This window comes from Tamandua tetradactyla, chromosome 3 (genome assembly GCF_023851605.1).
Source record: "Tamandua tetradactyla isolate mTamTet1 chromosome 3, mTamTet1.pri, whole genome shotgun sequence".
In the NCBI taxonomy this organism is placed as follows: domain Eukaryota; kingdom Metazoa; phylum Chordata; class Mammalia; order Pilosa; family Myrmecophagidae; genus Tamandua; species Tamandua tetradactyla.
The window spans coordinates 110,384,978-110,402,262 of record NC_135329.1 but is presented as its reverse complement, the minus strand read 5'-3'; the positions used below and the strand labels follow the sequence as shown (position 1 = coordinate 110,402,262).

The 17,285-nt window shown below is 33.4% G+C and overlaps 1 protein-coding gene across 1 annotated transcript in view; it reads left to right on the top strand.

Annotated features, from left to right (window-relative positions):
• The window catches only part of LRP1B (LDL receptor related protein 1B), a 1,945,542-nt gene that overhangs the window by 1,444,330 nt on the left and 483,927 nt on the right, over positions 1 to 17,285 (top strand). Inside the window, exons 36-37 of the mRNA XM_077153691.1 lie at positions 5,711 to 5,845; positions 6,528 to 6,657. Coding sequence (XP_077009806.1) covers positions 5,711 to 5,845; positions 6,528 to 6,657 — 265 coding nt within the window. The remainder of the gene's footprint in view (positions 1 to 5,710; positions 5,846 to 6,527; positions 6,658 to 17,285) is intronic.

Below are 17,285 nucleotides of genomic sequence, written 5' to 3'. Positions count from 1 at the left end.
AAACTTTCAACTAGTTTGTCATGGCATGGTATGTCAATAATGGGTGATGGGTAACAAAAAAGTTGATCCTTAGGGCAACTGTGCCAGTTTGAATGTATTATGTGCCCTAGAAAAGCCATGTTTTAATCCTGATCCAATCTTGTTGAAGCAACTGTTTATTTTAATCCTGATTCGATTCTGTACATAAAACATTTTGATTAGATTATCTCCATGGAGATATGACTCACCAAATTATGATCTTTTAATTAGATAGAGATGTGACTCCACCCATTCTAGGTGGGTATTGATTAGATTGCTAGAGTCTTTAAAAGGGACATTTTGGAGTGAGCCAGAAATGATTGAAATGACAGAAGCATCAGAGCTCACAGAAACATCAAAGCAGAGATGACACAGATGTGGACATATGGAGAATAGAGAAACAGAGGTTTGGAGATGCTTGGAGCCCCAGTAGACATCACCATAAGATATTAAGCAAGCTAGAACCTGGGGCAAGTTAAAGCTTTCTCTACTAGGAGAATAAATAAGCCCAAATTTGATATTCTCCCCTGGGAGACCATGTCAACCCTACTTCCCATTGAAAATCTGTTTAGTAGTGAATCTAACTCACCAGTATCAGTGAGATTGTAACAGAGAATGCTTAAGCATTTTGTAATCCAAACCAAAATTGCTTTCATAAGTTCCCCACAAAGGAAGAGGAGGGAACACACAAGGGCCCTGTGGGATGTATTAGTGATCTGTTTGATCTTGGTGGTGATTACCTGAATGTGTTCCATATGAAAAATTTCATCAAGTTGTATACTTGAGATTTTTGCACTAATGTATTCATAAATTATAGATTATTAAGGAAAAACAAAAAAAAATCTGCTTGGAGGGAAGCTCCCAGTGGTCTATCAAGGATACGTCTTTGATCCAGTTCAATATATTTCAAAATATTTATACCTGCTTGAAAAAAGATATAGAAAATTAACTTATTGATTGTGTATATCACAAAAGGGATTCATGTGGTTTTTTAAAATGCCAACAGGTTGAATCCATGATCAGATGTAATAAGCTGACATTAAATGGGATAAATGTATAGCTCTGCAGTTGAAGAGAAATGTGGCTTAATAGCAACTAGTAGCATGTCCTGGGGAAAGAAAAATTATATGCTTTATCTTTTGTAGTTTCCTGACAACAGAGCCAGGAAACCTGAGCAAAATTTACAGAGATAAATAGGCATCTTTATAACAGCTAAAATTGACCTGCATTTTGAGATACTGTATTCCCTTTAACTAGAAGTAAAAACAAACATACAAGCATTAACCTTTAAAGGTTGGAGTTAGAAGAGGCCCTAAAGATTGCCTAAATTCTACCTTCTATATAAACACATGTATATGTGTTTTAAAAATAGCATTATTGTTCAGTGGTTAGAATGCCTGCCCTCCACGTGGAAGACCTGGGTTCGATTCTCAGACCATGCACCAAAAAAATAATAATAATAATAATAATGAATTAAAAAATAACATTATGAAAGCCTCATAGCAAATGGTAGAGCAATTATAAGAACCCATCCCTGGATACCTTTTCTCTGCTTTGCTATCTTCCTAGTGTGTTGGTGATGATTTCATAAGAAGAGAGAAGCATAGTAATGGTATACGCATAGTAATATTAAACGTCGTTTTTGTCTTACTGTTTTGTCATTGTATATGCTGTTTTCTCAAGCAGGGTGGCTGCTTAGGCTAGGAAACATGTTTCTATATTCTCTAGGACTCAGGAGACCATCTGTAACACATGGTATACTGTGTTCACAACATGTGGGCAGTAAATATTTATTAACTCATTGTAAGGGGATGGTGACGAAAGGCAGAAAGGGTTTTAAGAAATTTGCATGTCCTGTTTCTTGTTTTCAGACAGCTTCTTTCTGTCTAATAATAATAATCCAGTCTCTGCAAATGGCTAGATTTTTAGCTCTTAAATGTCTCCAGGGAAAATTCTTTTCTCAACTCAAAAATGTTAACTTTTCTTCTCATGAAAGTCTTCTCCTTTGTTTTATAGACAAATATCATTAAAACATTATGTGGTTTAATTCTAACTTTAGTTGCACTGTACAATAGCTGACCACCAACTCTCTCTGTAGTAATCCTTGGAAATGTTTATCAAATATGCTATTCTTATTATACGTAAGGAAAGGTAATTATAATTATTACTTTAAATTATCAACTGTCTTCTAATCCTGTACTTACATTACACATTATTCAGTTACCATATGTCTCAAAGTAATTTGTTTTTAATTAAATTCCAGAAAGTGAACTCCGTGATTTCAGGGGCTGTGTTGTCATGTTCACTGCTATATCCCTCGGCTTACAACAATGCTTAACACATCGCTTAGTATCCTATAAATATCGGATAGTTTGAATGGGGGATAATGTAAATAAAAATATTAATTTTGGAAGAAGTGTCAGGACATAGTTATGATAGACTTTTCTCCCTCTTCTTTGCTTTTATTGCCAGTTTGGAACTTTAAAGTTTATTTGTTATGAAATTTTATCCTCTTTTAAGTTGATTCCCTCTCTAATTAAAGCATTCTTGACCCACTTTATGTTCATTATGCAGCTATTCCCAGATCTTGGACAATTTATTTTCAAATCTTAACAGATATATTCCATTTAGAGTATGTTTGTGTAGGTGTGCAATATATATAGAAAAATTTGAGAAGGAAAGAGAATTTGGATATTAATGGGTGCTTGAATTCTTCTATCCTCTTGGTCCTCCTGAGTTTATCAACACATGACTGATTTACTCGCCTATCTCCCAAATGTACCTCATAGAAAGCAAAGAAGGAAACCCGCCAATTCCTCAGTGCTGTGGTATGGTGAACATGACCATTTAGAGATATGCTCAGTGTCACAGATTAAACTAACAAATATTCACAAACTGTCTTCAGAACACATGACTGCATTAGCAAAGGTGAGACAACTGCAGTACCTACCCAAGAAATATCTCACAATGTGATTCTAAAAAGAAATACAGAGAAGTAATTACAGTTCATTATGGTAATAAAGGTGTGTGCAAGATGGAGTGGTATAATGTGGGAAGGAATGCATAAGTCTTCCAAGGGAAGTTGTGAAATGCTTTATGGTTGTACTAAATAGAATTTGCAGGGCTCATAAAACATATGAAGGATATTACAAAGGTAAGAGTTACATGCAAACTTTGGAAGCTTTATTTTTTATCTTGTGAATATTCTTATGCTTGTTTTCTTTGAAATCCTGCAAAAATACTTGTCTTCAATATATTTCGTCTTATACTATTGTGAATTGTTCATCATTTTTCATGTGTATTTCTTCTGTTCCTTAATGAACTTACAAACTTTCTCATATTTAGAGCTATGTCTTCCTCGTATCCCCCTCCCGACTAATCTTTGTACAGCACATCACAATCATCCATGTGTTCAATAAATGTTTACTGCACACTTACTCCTTATGCTACTATATTAGAGATATTAGAGATAGAGTAGTAAAAAAATCAAGTCCATCCCTCAAAGAAAGTGCAATCCAATAAAATAATACAGACACTAAACAAACAAACCAAAAACTCATAATATGTTTGATAGTGATAAGTGTTATGGAGAACAAATAAGGCAGAATAAGGGAGGTAAAGTATGGAGGGGTAATAATTTGTATAAGAGTCATGAAAATTTCACTGAGCAGGAAATATCTGAGCTAAGAGAGAGCTTTATAGGCTTCTAGGGGAAGAATATTCCAGATAGAAAGAAAAGATAATGCAAAAATCATGAGACTGAAGAGCATTTGCTTTGTTCTGTAAATATGAAGGTCAGTGTGACTAGAGATGGATGAGTAAGGGGGAAATGGGAATAACATCAGATCAGAGAAGAATTGAAGGGTAGGTGGAAGATCATGAAGACTATGGAAGGAAACTTCAATTTTACTTTGAATGAGATAGGAAGTCATTAGAGATTTTGAGTGGAGGGGCCAAAAATGATCTTTTAACTCTTGTTTCTAAGGGCAAAACAGACTCATGGGATAAAGAGGGAATAGGAGCAGGGGCAAAAGTGGAGGCTGGGAGACTAATATAGGAAGCTATTGTAATACTTCTGGCAGGAGTTAATAGTGACTTGGATTAGAATATAGGTAGTAGAGGATGTGAGAACTGGTTGGATCATGGATATTCTTTGAAGGAAGATTAGAAGATACATGGTGGTAGATCAGATGTGAAAGTAGCTGGTGATGGATTGATTGTGGAGGGTGAGAAAAGTGATCAAGGATGATACTAGGTTTTAAGTCAAGTAACAAAGGATGGAGGTGCCATCTACTATGCCACCATGGCATGAAGAGGTGCCATGAGGAAGGCTGCACAAGAAGCACATTTCAGAATATGTCTTTTGCATATCAAGATTACTTATTCTATATCCTAGTGAAGGTACAAAATAGGCAGTTGGTTATATAGGTGTCACATTTGGGGAAGACAATTAGACTGGACACACAGTAGTTAATATGTTTTTGTTGATTGATTCTCTCTTTAAATAATGAAAATATGTTAACTGATGCCTTTACACAATTCAAAAATCAAATATGTGCTTGCTTTCAGGATATATATTTGGAAAATATTTCTCTGCTGTGTTTGAAAGAATTGTGTATCTGACTTGCCATAGTTGAGAAAGGGGGCTCTTTGGAATCATTCCCCAATTAGTTAAACGAGTTCAGACTATTTTTCATTTGAAACGGAATCCTCAAACTTGCTGATACATGACTTTATTATACTAATTGCTTTTTCTTTATTCCTTAATCTGTCACTGTGCCAGAGGGAAATTATATTGGTCTTGAAGGATTTGTTCTTCAGATGGCCATATAGGTCACAACACAAAAGCTTACTTAGTTGGTGGCAAATTTATTATTTAATGATTTGTCCCCAATGTCGTTCTGGTGGCTATATTTAAAATCATTGTTCTATAATTGCTAGCCTTTATACATATTCATGCACATAGACCACATTTCATCTATAGTCTTTAGATACATTTTTCATTCAAATATTCCAAAGCACTGTTACTTAAAGACTCTATGATAGCATAGAGCAATTCCTCAAGTATTCTTAAGCCCATTTGTACAATGAGAGTTTGAAAAATAATGTAAGGAGTTTGTATTTGACATTTGGGAAACTATTTAGTTTCTCAAAAGGAATAATTAGATGATAAGGCATTTTTAAGGCTTTATACATTTTGAATGACTTTATGCTTAACACAACCTTAATATAGCTGAAATGCCCTGTCTTTTTATCTTCTTTCTACTTTGAGACTGCTGAGTTGATTATCCCAAGTGGTATTCTTTGTATATTTAGAAGATTCAGATGCAGATAGAGTAGTGAAGTGAAAATTGTGGTTCAGTATAACCCAGTATGATATCAAGGTTACAAATTAATGGGGAATAAGGATTTATTGAATTAAAATAAGTAGGAAAATAAAGAATAATAATAAAAGGTGATGTAAGTCATTTCCACAAACATTTTAAATAATACTTATTTAAAAGCATTTTATTAAATAATATCTAGGTTATTTTTGTGTTGCTTTAATATCTTTCTATTTATATTAGTAAATTATCCTGAAGATCCTGTCTACTCTAGCACAAACCGAATGATAACCCCCAAAATACCAATGCAAAATGATATATATTGATATGTTTAACAGCGTTTTTTTCTTTCTGTGTCTTATCCATAGAAAATGACACTATCTACTGGACAGACATGGGTTTCAATAAAATTAGCCGATCTAAAAGAGATCAGACGTGGAAAGAAGATATCATTACCAATGGCTTGGGAAGAGTGGAAGGGATAGCTATTGATTGGATTGCTGGTATAATCTATGTTTTTTTTTCTGTTTTCATTTATAACCATTTTGTTAGGGGCTCAATTGCTTTATAAAAATTCAGTTTCTGACTCAACAACTTTTTAGACTTCTAGCCACAGGGATAAATAGTTTCCTTTGCTTTCAGCTTCGCTCTTTCTAATGCTTTTGAGCCTTTGGTTAAGTGTTTTTATGTAGAAGTAGATTATGTAGTCAACTTTGTCCAGCTCTCCTGAGAGTTCCATAAGGCAGGTAAACACAAGTGTTAGAAGTTCTCTTTTGCCTGCAGTCAGTAGAAAGTTAAAATAGAACCCTTCTTCAGGTGGAAGAAGTTTCAGCTTATTTTTTTTAATTTTTTTTTTCATGGGCAGGCACGGGAAATTGAACCTGGGTCTCTGGCAAGGCAGGCGAGAACTCTGCCTGCTGATCCACCATGCCCTTGAACTTATTTTTGACCTAGCAATGCATCATATATGATTTAAAATAGAGATGTGTGAGATTGGGGTTGAAAGGATTTGTGTATCAGTTTATTTGCAACTTTCTGCTTTAGAAATAGACACATAAAAAAACTATAGGAAGTAAATGATTTATTGAGAGTTATGTGAATGCTCAGAAATTTAATTTTAGCAAAAATAATAATTTCCATTCAAATAAATGTTTTATAAGTAAATGTATTACCTATTTCTCCTAGGTAACATATATTGGACAGATCATGGTTTCAATTTAATTGAAGTTGCAAGACTGAATGGCTCTTTCCGTTATGTAATTATTTCCCAAGGCCTGGATCAACCAAGATCTATAGCAGTGCACCCAGAAAAAGGGTAATTTTAAGATTTACTTATATATTCTGCATTTTAATAAGTTGCATACCATTGAAAAAATACAGAATCCATATTAATATTTATATTTAGCTATACTGTCTGAAACAAAACTAAAAATATCTAATCTAACCTGTAGGGAAAGATAATTTCCACTTTATGCATGTATATTTTAGTATATATATGATGAAGTTTCAATTTTTATGCAATTTCTTAATGTGCACATAAAACTCTGCCCTAAAACTTTTAACATGATAGGTAGTTATTATTTGGTTGAATGAATGAAATAGCCATTTGGCAGCCACATTTTTTCTATAATATTTCTAAAGCCTCAACTTCCATTTTTGTGTCTATGATTGACAAATTTACATGTTCATCACAAGCTTTTCTTTTGAATTACTTCTTGACATTTGCATTTGGATGTTTCATGGTCACTCAACCTATACCTATCTGAAACTGAAATGAATTCAATCTGCTACCAAGTTCTGCTGAATTTTTCTTCTAAATAATTCTATTACAATTTATTACTCACCATCACCACTGCCTTCACAATAACTGAATTTTCTCTTACCTTGTATCATATCACTGAAATAACTTCCGAATTGTGTCCTGACACCACCAAATGCTTCAGAGATTTGTTTTTCTTTTCATAAAAAACTGCTTCCTACATTTTAGCTCTTGACGAGGAAGGCCAAGTGTGTTGGATTTAATTCTGTATCCTTAGGACTTAGCACAAGTGTGGACATAGAATATGGGGCGGATCATTTCTTTCTCTTAAATAGTAATATATCAGTATTCCCTATTGTACTCGTATTACTCTTCACTAATATATTTCTTGCATTCCTAGTGTGCACTGATTTGGGTGTTTTTTAAAAAAGAAATATTTTCTGTAAATGGAACTCCTGTGCCTTTTAGAGTGAAAGAAAATTGAGGCTACGATGGTCATATAAGGATGTGTTAGATAAACAAGTCTGAGGAAAACTGATTTAGAATAAATCCAGAACTATATGAAACACCAGTCAACTCTCATGAAAATCTCCAATTTTCTCTCTTTGTTATATTTGTATGTTCCCTTCCAATATCATTGTTTGCTTCACTTTCTTGTTAAATGCTATATACATAAGTTATATTATTAGTCCAGTGAAAAAGGGGGAAAAAGTTACTACAGGAGAGAGAAATGTCAAATAATTTGTCAGACTTCAAGTTAAAACTAGGATTGCAGTATAAAAATTACAAAAAAAGGACTTTGGTTAGGAATGTTCTTATATGCAAGTAACATAAGATCACTAGAGTGTTTAAGTGTTTAGGAGTTTTCTTTTCTTCACGTGAAAATGTCTACAAGTACATGGCTTCCAAAAATGATTCAATTGCTCAACTAAGTTTTTTCTTTCTGACCTACTGTCTTTGCCAGGTTATAATTCATCCTCATGCTTGGTGTTATTGCCTCATTTTGGCAACATGCTTGATATGGCATCAGGTATCAAGTCTGGGTTTAAGGAAGGAAGAAAGGGGCATATGGAAAATATTTTCCTGGCTAGGCTGTATTGTTTTATTTGGGGAAAGGAAGCCCTTACTAGTAATCACTTTGCTTTTTCTAAACCAGTAATAGGTTCATGCCCATCCTTGGATGAGTCAATAGCCAAGGAGAAGAGATTATTTTGATTTATTTAGACAAATTTTCATTCATCATTTTGGGCTGTGGTAAGGTCCCAGAAAAAGCAATGTATACTAGGTACCTGAAAAAACTCTGTTCCTATTACAAGGGAAGATCTTAAACACGGATTTCAAAAAAACAATGTACAATCAAAGAAAACCAGCCCTCTTGATTGTTTTTCTGTTTCATAGGGCAACCCAGATTTCTAGTTCTTTTTTCTTTGACCTCTTAATGTTAGAGTTTCCCCAAGACTTACTGCAGGGTGTTATTGTCTTCTTTGTTGTTAGTCATTCATATGGTGGTCTCAACTTATGTGTTAATAATTCCAATATGTTTATCCCCCAACCAGACCTCACTCCTGAACTATAGATTTTTATTTCAACTGCTTATTCAACATTTTCATATGGAGGCCTGTGACAGATTGTACTTTCTAAGATGATTATAACAATATCTGGTACCCCACATACTCTTCTTACAACATAAAGCTGACACTTTTCCCTATATTTGACTCTGGGTAGGCTTGTGACTGGGGTTGGAAATGACATTATGTGACTTCTGAGACTCAATTATAAAGGGAAATAAAGCTTCCCCCTGGTGTTCTTAAGATGCTCTTGGAAGCCAGCAAGTATGCTGTGAGAAAAGCAGTCAGCCCCATGAAGAGACCACATGTGGGTGCCGCAGCTGACAACTCTAGCTACGGCCCCTGCTGATAGTCAGCACCAATCACCAGACCTGTTAAGTGAATGAGCCTTCAAATGAAATCCACCCCCAAACTTATGTCAACCCAGTATTGGTGCCATCTCACTTTATGTGGAGCAGAAATGAGTTGTTCCTGCCAAGTTCTGTCTAAACTGAAAATTCGTAAGTAAATGTATATGATTGTTATTTCAAGTTTAGGCTAATTTTAATGCCACAATAGATAAATGGGAGAAGACCCAATGGAAATCTGAACCTTAATATATCCAAATCTGAAATGAATCCTTCTCTACAATTATGACTTCTCCATCAGTTGATGACAAATCTATTCTCTCTGTTGCTCAGGCCAAAGTACTTGAAATCATCCTTGATATCTTTCCAACATGCATATACAGTATACCAAGAAATGTCCTTAACTTTGCCTTCAAAATGCAGTCACACTCTCCTATTTCTCATAATTTTAAATTGCTACCACCATAACCTGAGTGCCCATTATTTCTTCTAGAATGTCTGTGTGTGGATTTACATTGTGTAACCATTTTCTTCCTACAGTTGATTCTTCACATGGTAGGCTAAATTATTCCTCTGGACTTTAAGTCAGATTATGTCACTTCTTTTTTTAAAATTTGCCAGTGGGTCCCCATTTCACTCTGGTAAATGTCAGAGTCTTTTCAGTGACCTAAGCTCCAACATGGACTGGCTGTCTTTGTTTTTGTGTTCTTGTTCTACTTCTTTCACCACCCCTCATGAATTTATTAGATTTTCCTGTTTGATAGATACTCTAATCATACACTCATTTTTGCATTAATAATTCATTTTCCTGGAATATACTTCCCCAAGCTATCTATTCAAGTCTCTCTGCAATATCACCTCACAATGAATCTTACTCTGACCATTGTCTTAAAAATTGCAAACTTCTTTCCCCTGGCAAATGTCGCTAAAGACTTCTGATTCCCTTACCCAGCTCCAAATTTTATTTCCATAATCCTTACTACTTGCTAACATAGCATATAATTTATTTGTTTTGTTTGGCCTGTTATTTATTATCTCTCTCTCCCACTAAAATGTAAACTTCATGAGAGCAGGGAGGTGTGCTTTGTTCACTGCTTTATCTCCAACATCCAGAACGGTGCGTGCTCCATAGGAGGTCTTTAATAAATATTTGCTGAAAAAAATGAATGAAAACAAATATTTTTAAAGAAACAACATAAAGAAGAAAAAATAGAACAGAAGAAAATTGAAATGAAAGAAAGGTGCAGGTAAAACCAAGTTCTTCCTGCTCCACATTGCATTCCTGTATATGAGTATAAATTTGACACACATATATAACGTCAGTAGGATTTGGTACAGATTCCATAAAATGTTACTAAATATTTAAGAAAGAGAAGAAGATAGAGGTTTTAAAATAAGATGAAAGGGTAAACATCAAAAGGTGACTACAAAGGAAGACTATAAGATTAAGATAGGAAAAGTTATAAGAACAGTAACAATATTTATAATGTATTTAGTGGTTATTTGTACCAAGTATGGATTCAAGACCTTTTACATGAGTTTCCTTATCAAATGTAAATATCATATACAAAATAAAAACATTTTAATAATGTTAGATTAAAATTAGGATGAAAATTTAAAGATTTTAGCTATAAGTGAAAGAGAGAATCAACAATAGACACAAAAAGTTGGGAAAAAAACATGAGATCTATCACGATGTCTGCAAGTGGCTCTGACTTCCCCTTATGTATCTTCTTGTTCATTGCTTCATATCCATAGAGTCATGCCACAACATACCAAAACTGTGTATGTGTGATAGATTTTCTTTAATTCCAAGAATAAACATATGACTATGCTTATCTCACACCAGTAAATTTGGAAATGAAAATATTTTCTTCACATGTGACAGTGTTTTTCAAAACTTCTCTCTCCCTCTCTCTATAAAATTATGACTGATGATCAAGCAATCTATTATTATAGCCTTATTAATCAGAAAAAAATATCGATCAGTTGCTGGACTGTGAATGGTTATTCTAATGGTAGGAAGAAATACAGTTTGAATGTTATGTAATCCTATATGTATATAGGAAATGGGTATTTAAAACATTTCCAATAAAGAGTTTTTCCCTTCAAATTTGTAATAAGCACCAACACTGTTTTTATTGTAGAGAACCTCTTGGACTTGGCCTATTATAGATTCATGCAGTTCAATTTAACAGAACTTTTGTTGCTATTTGTCAATCTATATTTTTCTTTTTCACTTCTTATTGAAAACTAGTATACATCCTTAGGTTGTTATTCTAGACCTTTTTTTCCTTAAGTATGTTTTATCTCATCACAGGCATCTTAGCAAATAACTACATCTAGTACTTGATTCAATGAACATTTTATTGAGCACTAAGTATTGAGAACCAGGACATTTCAGCATCCTTGCAGCTCCTCCTTAGCTATTCAGTTCAGTACATCTTGACAAAATAGTGGCACTTACTATGTGAAGGGCATTGTGTAGGAACTGTGAAGTATAATGGTATAAATAAGATGTTTCTGATCATAATGAGTTTTCTATTTAAACTGAAAGTATAAAAGTTTCAATTGAAAAATAGTCTCATATTGTAAATTAAGACGTTTTAGGCATGGAATAACTAGATTTATCCAACTCAAATTAAAATCTCATATCCAAAACTCATATGGAAATAATAATTTCTGTAAGACCTCTATAAAACTGCATTAAATTGAAAGAAAAACAAGATAGCATGCGATTGGCATTGGTGATAAACATGAGGGTGGTTGTGATGGCAGTGATTAGAAAAGTTACAGAGGAAATCTGAAGGAGAAAGAGGTTTCTGAGTTAGGGCGGGGGTATGTTAAATGAAGAATTAAAAGACCAATCTAAGAATTAGCAGTGGCAAAACTCAAGCAATGTAAAGCCATGGACTGGGGTATAATACATGATGTTTATGTAGGGATGGCAGGTAATGTGGCTGGAAGGAAAGTTAGGGCCATAAAATAGGTGCTAGATTTCTCCACATTCTAAATGAATTGTCATTGTGATACCTTCTCCATTTGACATATATAGCGAATTTTAAATATTTACCTCTACCTCTACTTCTTCTTAAAACATTTTTAAATATTTAGTCCACATGGATAAATATTTTTCAGGTTTTGGTGAAAAATAGACACCCTTATTTAAATGTTATGTTTATTTACAGGAAATCTTTGTCCCTGCTTGGAAATATCAGTAATATGTGTCTCCTTATACTTTACCCACATGTTTAGTGGTTTGGGTTTAGGTACCAAAGATCTTAAAAATGAACAGTCTTTGAAAAACTATACAAACATTGATTTCCAAGTAATATACATAGGTATTTAAGTGTCAAAATTCATTCATAGAAGTTTTAACTTAAAACTTCTGTTTTAAGTTAAACATGGCTGTAGAAAGGGAAAAGTGAACCATAATGGGGTAAATTAGCTGAAACCAAGATAATAAATATGCCTTGAATAGGGGGGAATGCAGCTTATTTTTGTATAATGGGATATAGAATTCCTTTAAAATATAGCCAAATGCAAAATAGAAAGCATTTATGAATTTTGTTCAGCTTGAAAGTCAGTTCCTCCTCCACTTCCATTGATTTTTGTTGTTGTGTTGTTAAGGCACCACTTCCTTTGTAAAAAAGAAATGTAATGATGTTCTTTATGACGAAAAGTCATTTTCTAGTTAAACAAACAAAAAGATGTATAGGAAATGACAATATAGTACTGAAAAAGTTTGTTAACCTCCCAGGGTATATAATCTCTAAGATCTAAAGTATGTATACTCTGTGATTTGTTTTTCCTTTTAGGCACTAGAATTTGCCTTTCCTCTTTTAATTTATCTTTATATTTCTGTGCTTGTAAACAACTACTTGAAAAGTGTTTTTTCAGTGACAAAGATTCCACTTGACATAGTATCTACATGTTCTACAAGCACAAACTTCCAAATGTTCTTTGATAGATTATGAATACACCTTATAGAATATGCTCAACAGTTCACAGAAGGTCTTGTGTGACACCTTCTTTTAGAGTAGAATTTGCATCTTTTATGCATATAAAAAAGGAATGGAATTAAATTTGACTTTCAGTATGAATAATGCTGGATTTGGGGTGCTAGTGTGTGATATTATAATACTATGATCCTCAAGTAACCCAGGAATACCACAATCATGCTCAGGCTCACAGCCATCTTTATCCAATGATCTCTGAAAGAGTGGTATAAACAGAGTTTAATGGCAAAGTAGAACAAAGTGCCACATTATTACATTATTTTTCATTGAGATTTTTCCCCAAAACTCTACTGCAGACACATTTCTTTTAAAGCTAGTTAGGCTTCTATTTACTTGTTTACAATAAAATACATATCCACTCCTTAACCTACTTGTTTACGATAAAATACATTTCCACTCCTTAATCTCCATATGTGAATCTTGGATTGTGCTTTACTTAAGCTACAAGGAGGGAAGGAATAGAAGAGATCAGGATTCCCCAGCATATCAATGTAGCCTTGTGATTGCTGCAGAGGAAAGAGAAGCCAGAATAGTCAGATTCTTGCTGTCAGAGGGAGCCCTGGCCCAGACCACTACATCTGTGTCAAATGGAAACTAGGGAGAGTTGCACAGCATATAACCTTCCTCCAATTTCTTAAGTGATCAGACTAATGGCATAAGAGCAGTTTGAGAGTTTTTTTTTTCCCCAAGGTGTTAATAGAAACTGCCTTGGTTTGTTTCAATGTGAAATGTGCGGGATGTGTTGCTTATGATTGATGTGTACGATAGGTTGGATGTCATGAAAATAAATGACTACTTTATGTATATTACGGGCATTCTAAATCAGCTCATGAGCTAAGTTTACTAATGATGTCAACTATTTGGAAAATTCATACATTATAGAGAAATATCAAATATTATATATTGAAGAAAAATGAATAAAAATGGGACTGTGCACTCAAGAAGATTGAAGTTAAACATGAATAAAAACTAATACCCCTCTTATCTAGTGTATATTTATTAATTTAAATACTTAAATAAAATAAAGAACTAACTATAATAAATTGTTATAAACATGATGTGCTGTGGGATAACAAATGCCAAAGCAATTTTTGTTGTGAAGATATGTGGACTGAAGGAGCCCACATGTAATATTTGAACACATAGTACTTGTTACATATATATAACATATATATATATATATACATACTCAGTAGTATAGAATAGTGAATTTAGAATGAACCTAATGCAAAACTTAAAAGTAATATACACCAGTTAGTGACCTATAGAACAAATGGAACAGGAAGAGAGAACAACCTAAATATCCTTAGTGAGTAAACTGTCTGTCTTTCACCATAGAGTATTTTGTTAGCAGTGGGTTTCTGATATATGCTTCATCATGTTGAGGAAGATTCCTTTTATTCCTTGTTGCCAAAGAGTTTTTATTAAGAAGTGGTGTTGGATTTTGTCAAATGCCTTTTCTCCATCAATTGAGATGATGATGTAAGTTTTTTTCCTTAATTCTGTTAATATAACGCATTACATTAATTGATTTTCTATTGTTGAACCACTATTCCAGACCTGAGATAAATCCTACTCAATCATAGTGTGTTATTCTTTTAATGTGCTGTTGGACTTGATTTGCAAGTATTATGTTGAGGATTTATGCCTCTATATTCATAGTGATAATGGGCTGTAATTTTCTTTTCTTGCAGTATCTTTGTGGGGGTTCAGTATGACTGTGAAATTGGCCTCCTGTAATGAGTTACGGAGTGTTTCCTCCCTTCTCTTCAATATTTTGGAAGAGTTTGAGCAGTACTGGTTTTCTTTCTTTGGTAGAATTCACCTGTGAAGTCATTTGTTCCTGGGCATTTCTTTGTTGGGAGGTTTTTGATGACTGATTCAATCTATTTACAGGTTATTTCTCTGTGGAATCTTCTATTTCTTCTTTAGTCAGTGTAGATATTTTATGTGTCTAGGCCTTTGTCCATTTCATCTTGATTATCTAATTTATTGGCATACAGTTGTTCATAGTATCCACTTATAATTCTCGTGAATTCTGTAGGGTTAGTAGTAACGTCCTCTTTTTCATTTCTGATTTTATTCATTATCTTTTTTTATCATTTTAGCTGAAGATTTGCCAATTGTATTGATCTTTCTGAAGAACCAATTTTTAGTTTTATTGTTTCTTTTGTTCTTTTTTTCTCTATTTCATTTATTTTGCTCTAATTTTCATTATTTCCTTCCTTTTGCTTGCTTTGGGTTTACTTTACTGTTTTTTGCTCAATCCTCCAATTGTGAGTTTAGATCTCTGATTTTAAATTTTTCTTCTTTATTTTATTTAATTATTTACAGTTATTAATATCCTTCTCAGCATCTTGATGCCTCCCATAATGTTGCATTTTCATTTTCATTTGCTCAAGATAGTTCCTAATTTCCCTTGGATTCCTTCTTTGATACATTGGTTATTTAAGAATATGTTATTGAATCTCCAAGTATTTGTAAATTTTTCATTTTTTTTCTAACTTCATTCCATGTAGTCCGAGAAGATACATTGTAAAGAAGATGCATTGTATGATTTTAATACGATTTAAATTTACTGAGACTTGTTTATGACCTAACATATGGTTTATCCTGGCGAATAATCCATACATACTTGAGATGAATGTTTATTCTGTTGCTATTTGGCAAAGTGTTCTATATGTGATTGTTAAGTTTAGCTGGTTTTCTATTTCATTGTTGACCTCCTCTCTAGATGTTCTATACATTGTGATGTATTGAAGTTTCCTACTGTAATTGCAGCACTATCAGTTTCTCCCTTCAAATCTATCATTATTTGCTTCGTGTAATTTGGGACTTTGCTATCAGGTGCTGTTTTGGGTTTGCTAGTGCTACCAGAATGCAATATACCAGAAATGGATTGGCTTTTACAAAGGGAATTTATTAGTTTATAAATTTACAGTTCTAAGTCCATGAAAATGTCCAAATTAAAGCATCAACAAGAGGATACCCTCACTTAAAAAGGCCAATTGCATCCAGGGTTTTTCTTACACATGGAAAGTCACGTGGTGACATCTGCTGGACCTTGCTTCCAGGTCATTGCATTCTCTAAATATCTGTGGGTCCTCTACTAACTTCTCTGGGGCAAACTCTGGATTTCATCTTTTAGCTTCTCTTGGCTTTTTCCATGGTTTGGATCCTTCAGGTTCTCTGAGCCCTTGCGTAGCATCTCCTGGTCTGTCTGAGCTTTCTCCAAAATACTTGCCTCTTAAAGGGCTCTAGTAAGTTGATTAAGACTCATCAGAATGGGTGCGGTCATATCTCCATGGAAATAACCTAATCAAAATGTCCCACCCACAATAGGTCCGCACCACAAGATTGGCTTAAGAGAACATGGCTTTTCTGGGGTATATAACACTTTCAAACCAGCATAGGTGTGTATTTATAATTGTAATTTCTTCTGTTGAATTAGCTCCCTTATCAGTTTATAATAACCATCTTTGTCCCATATAACTATTTTTTACTTTAAGTCTATGTCGGATATTAGTATAGTTACCGTAGCTCTCTTTTGGTTACTACTTACATGGAATTTTTGTTTTCTTCAATTCTTTTGCTTTTAACCTACTTGTATCATTGAATTGAAGCTAAAGCTCTTGCAGACATCATTTAGTTGGGTCATATTTTTTATGTGTGCTGCCAATCTCTGTTTTTTTGACTGGAGAGTTTAATATATTTACATTTAAATTTACATCCTTAATACAGGATTTTCTTCTGTTATTTTACAAGCTTGCCTTTGTGTGTTTTAAACCTTTTTTGTACCTCAATTCTTCCACTAATGCCTACTTTTCTATTTATTTGATTTTTTTATTGTACCATATTGAGTCCCTTCTCATTTCTATCTGGATATATTTTTCATGTATCTTTCCTTGTGGTTACCATGAAGTTAAAATTTTGCATATATATATATATATATATATATATATATATATATATATATATATATACATATATATATATATACATATATATTATATATATATATATATAATAATCATATTTACTTTGACACCAACTTGACTTAAATAGCACACACATACACTGTTCCTATATCCCTCCACACTACCCTCTTTTTTTGTACTTAATAATACAAATTATAGCTTTGTATGTTCTATTTCCAAAACCATAGAATTATCATTACTTTTTATGCATTTGTATTTAGGAAGTAGTAAGTGGAGTTACATATCAAATAATACAATATCATAATTGTGGCG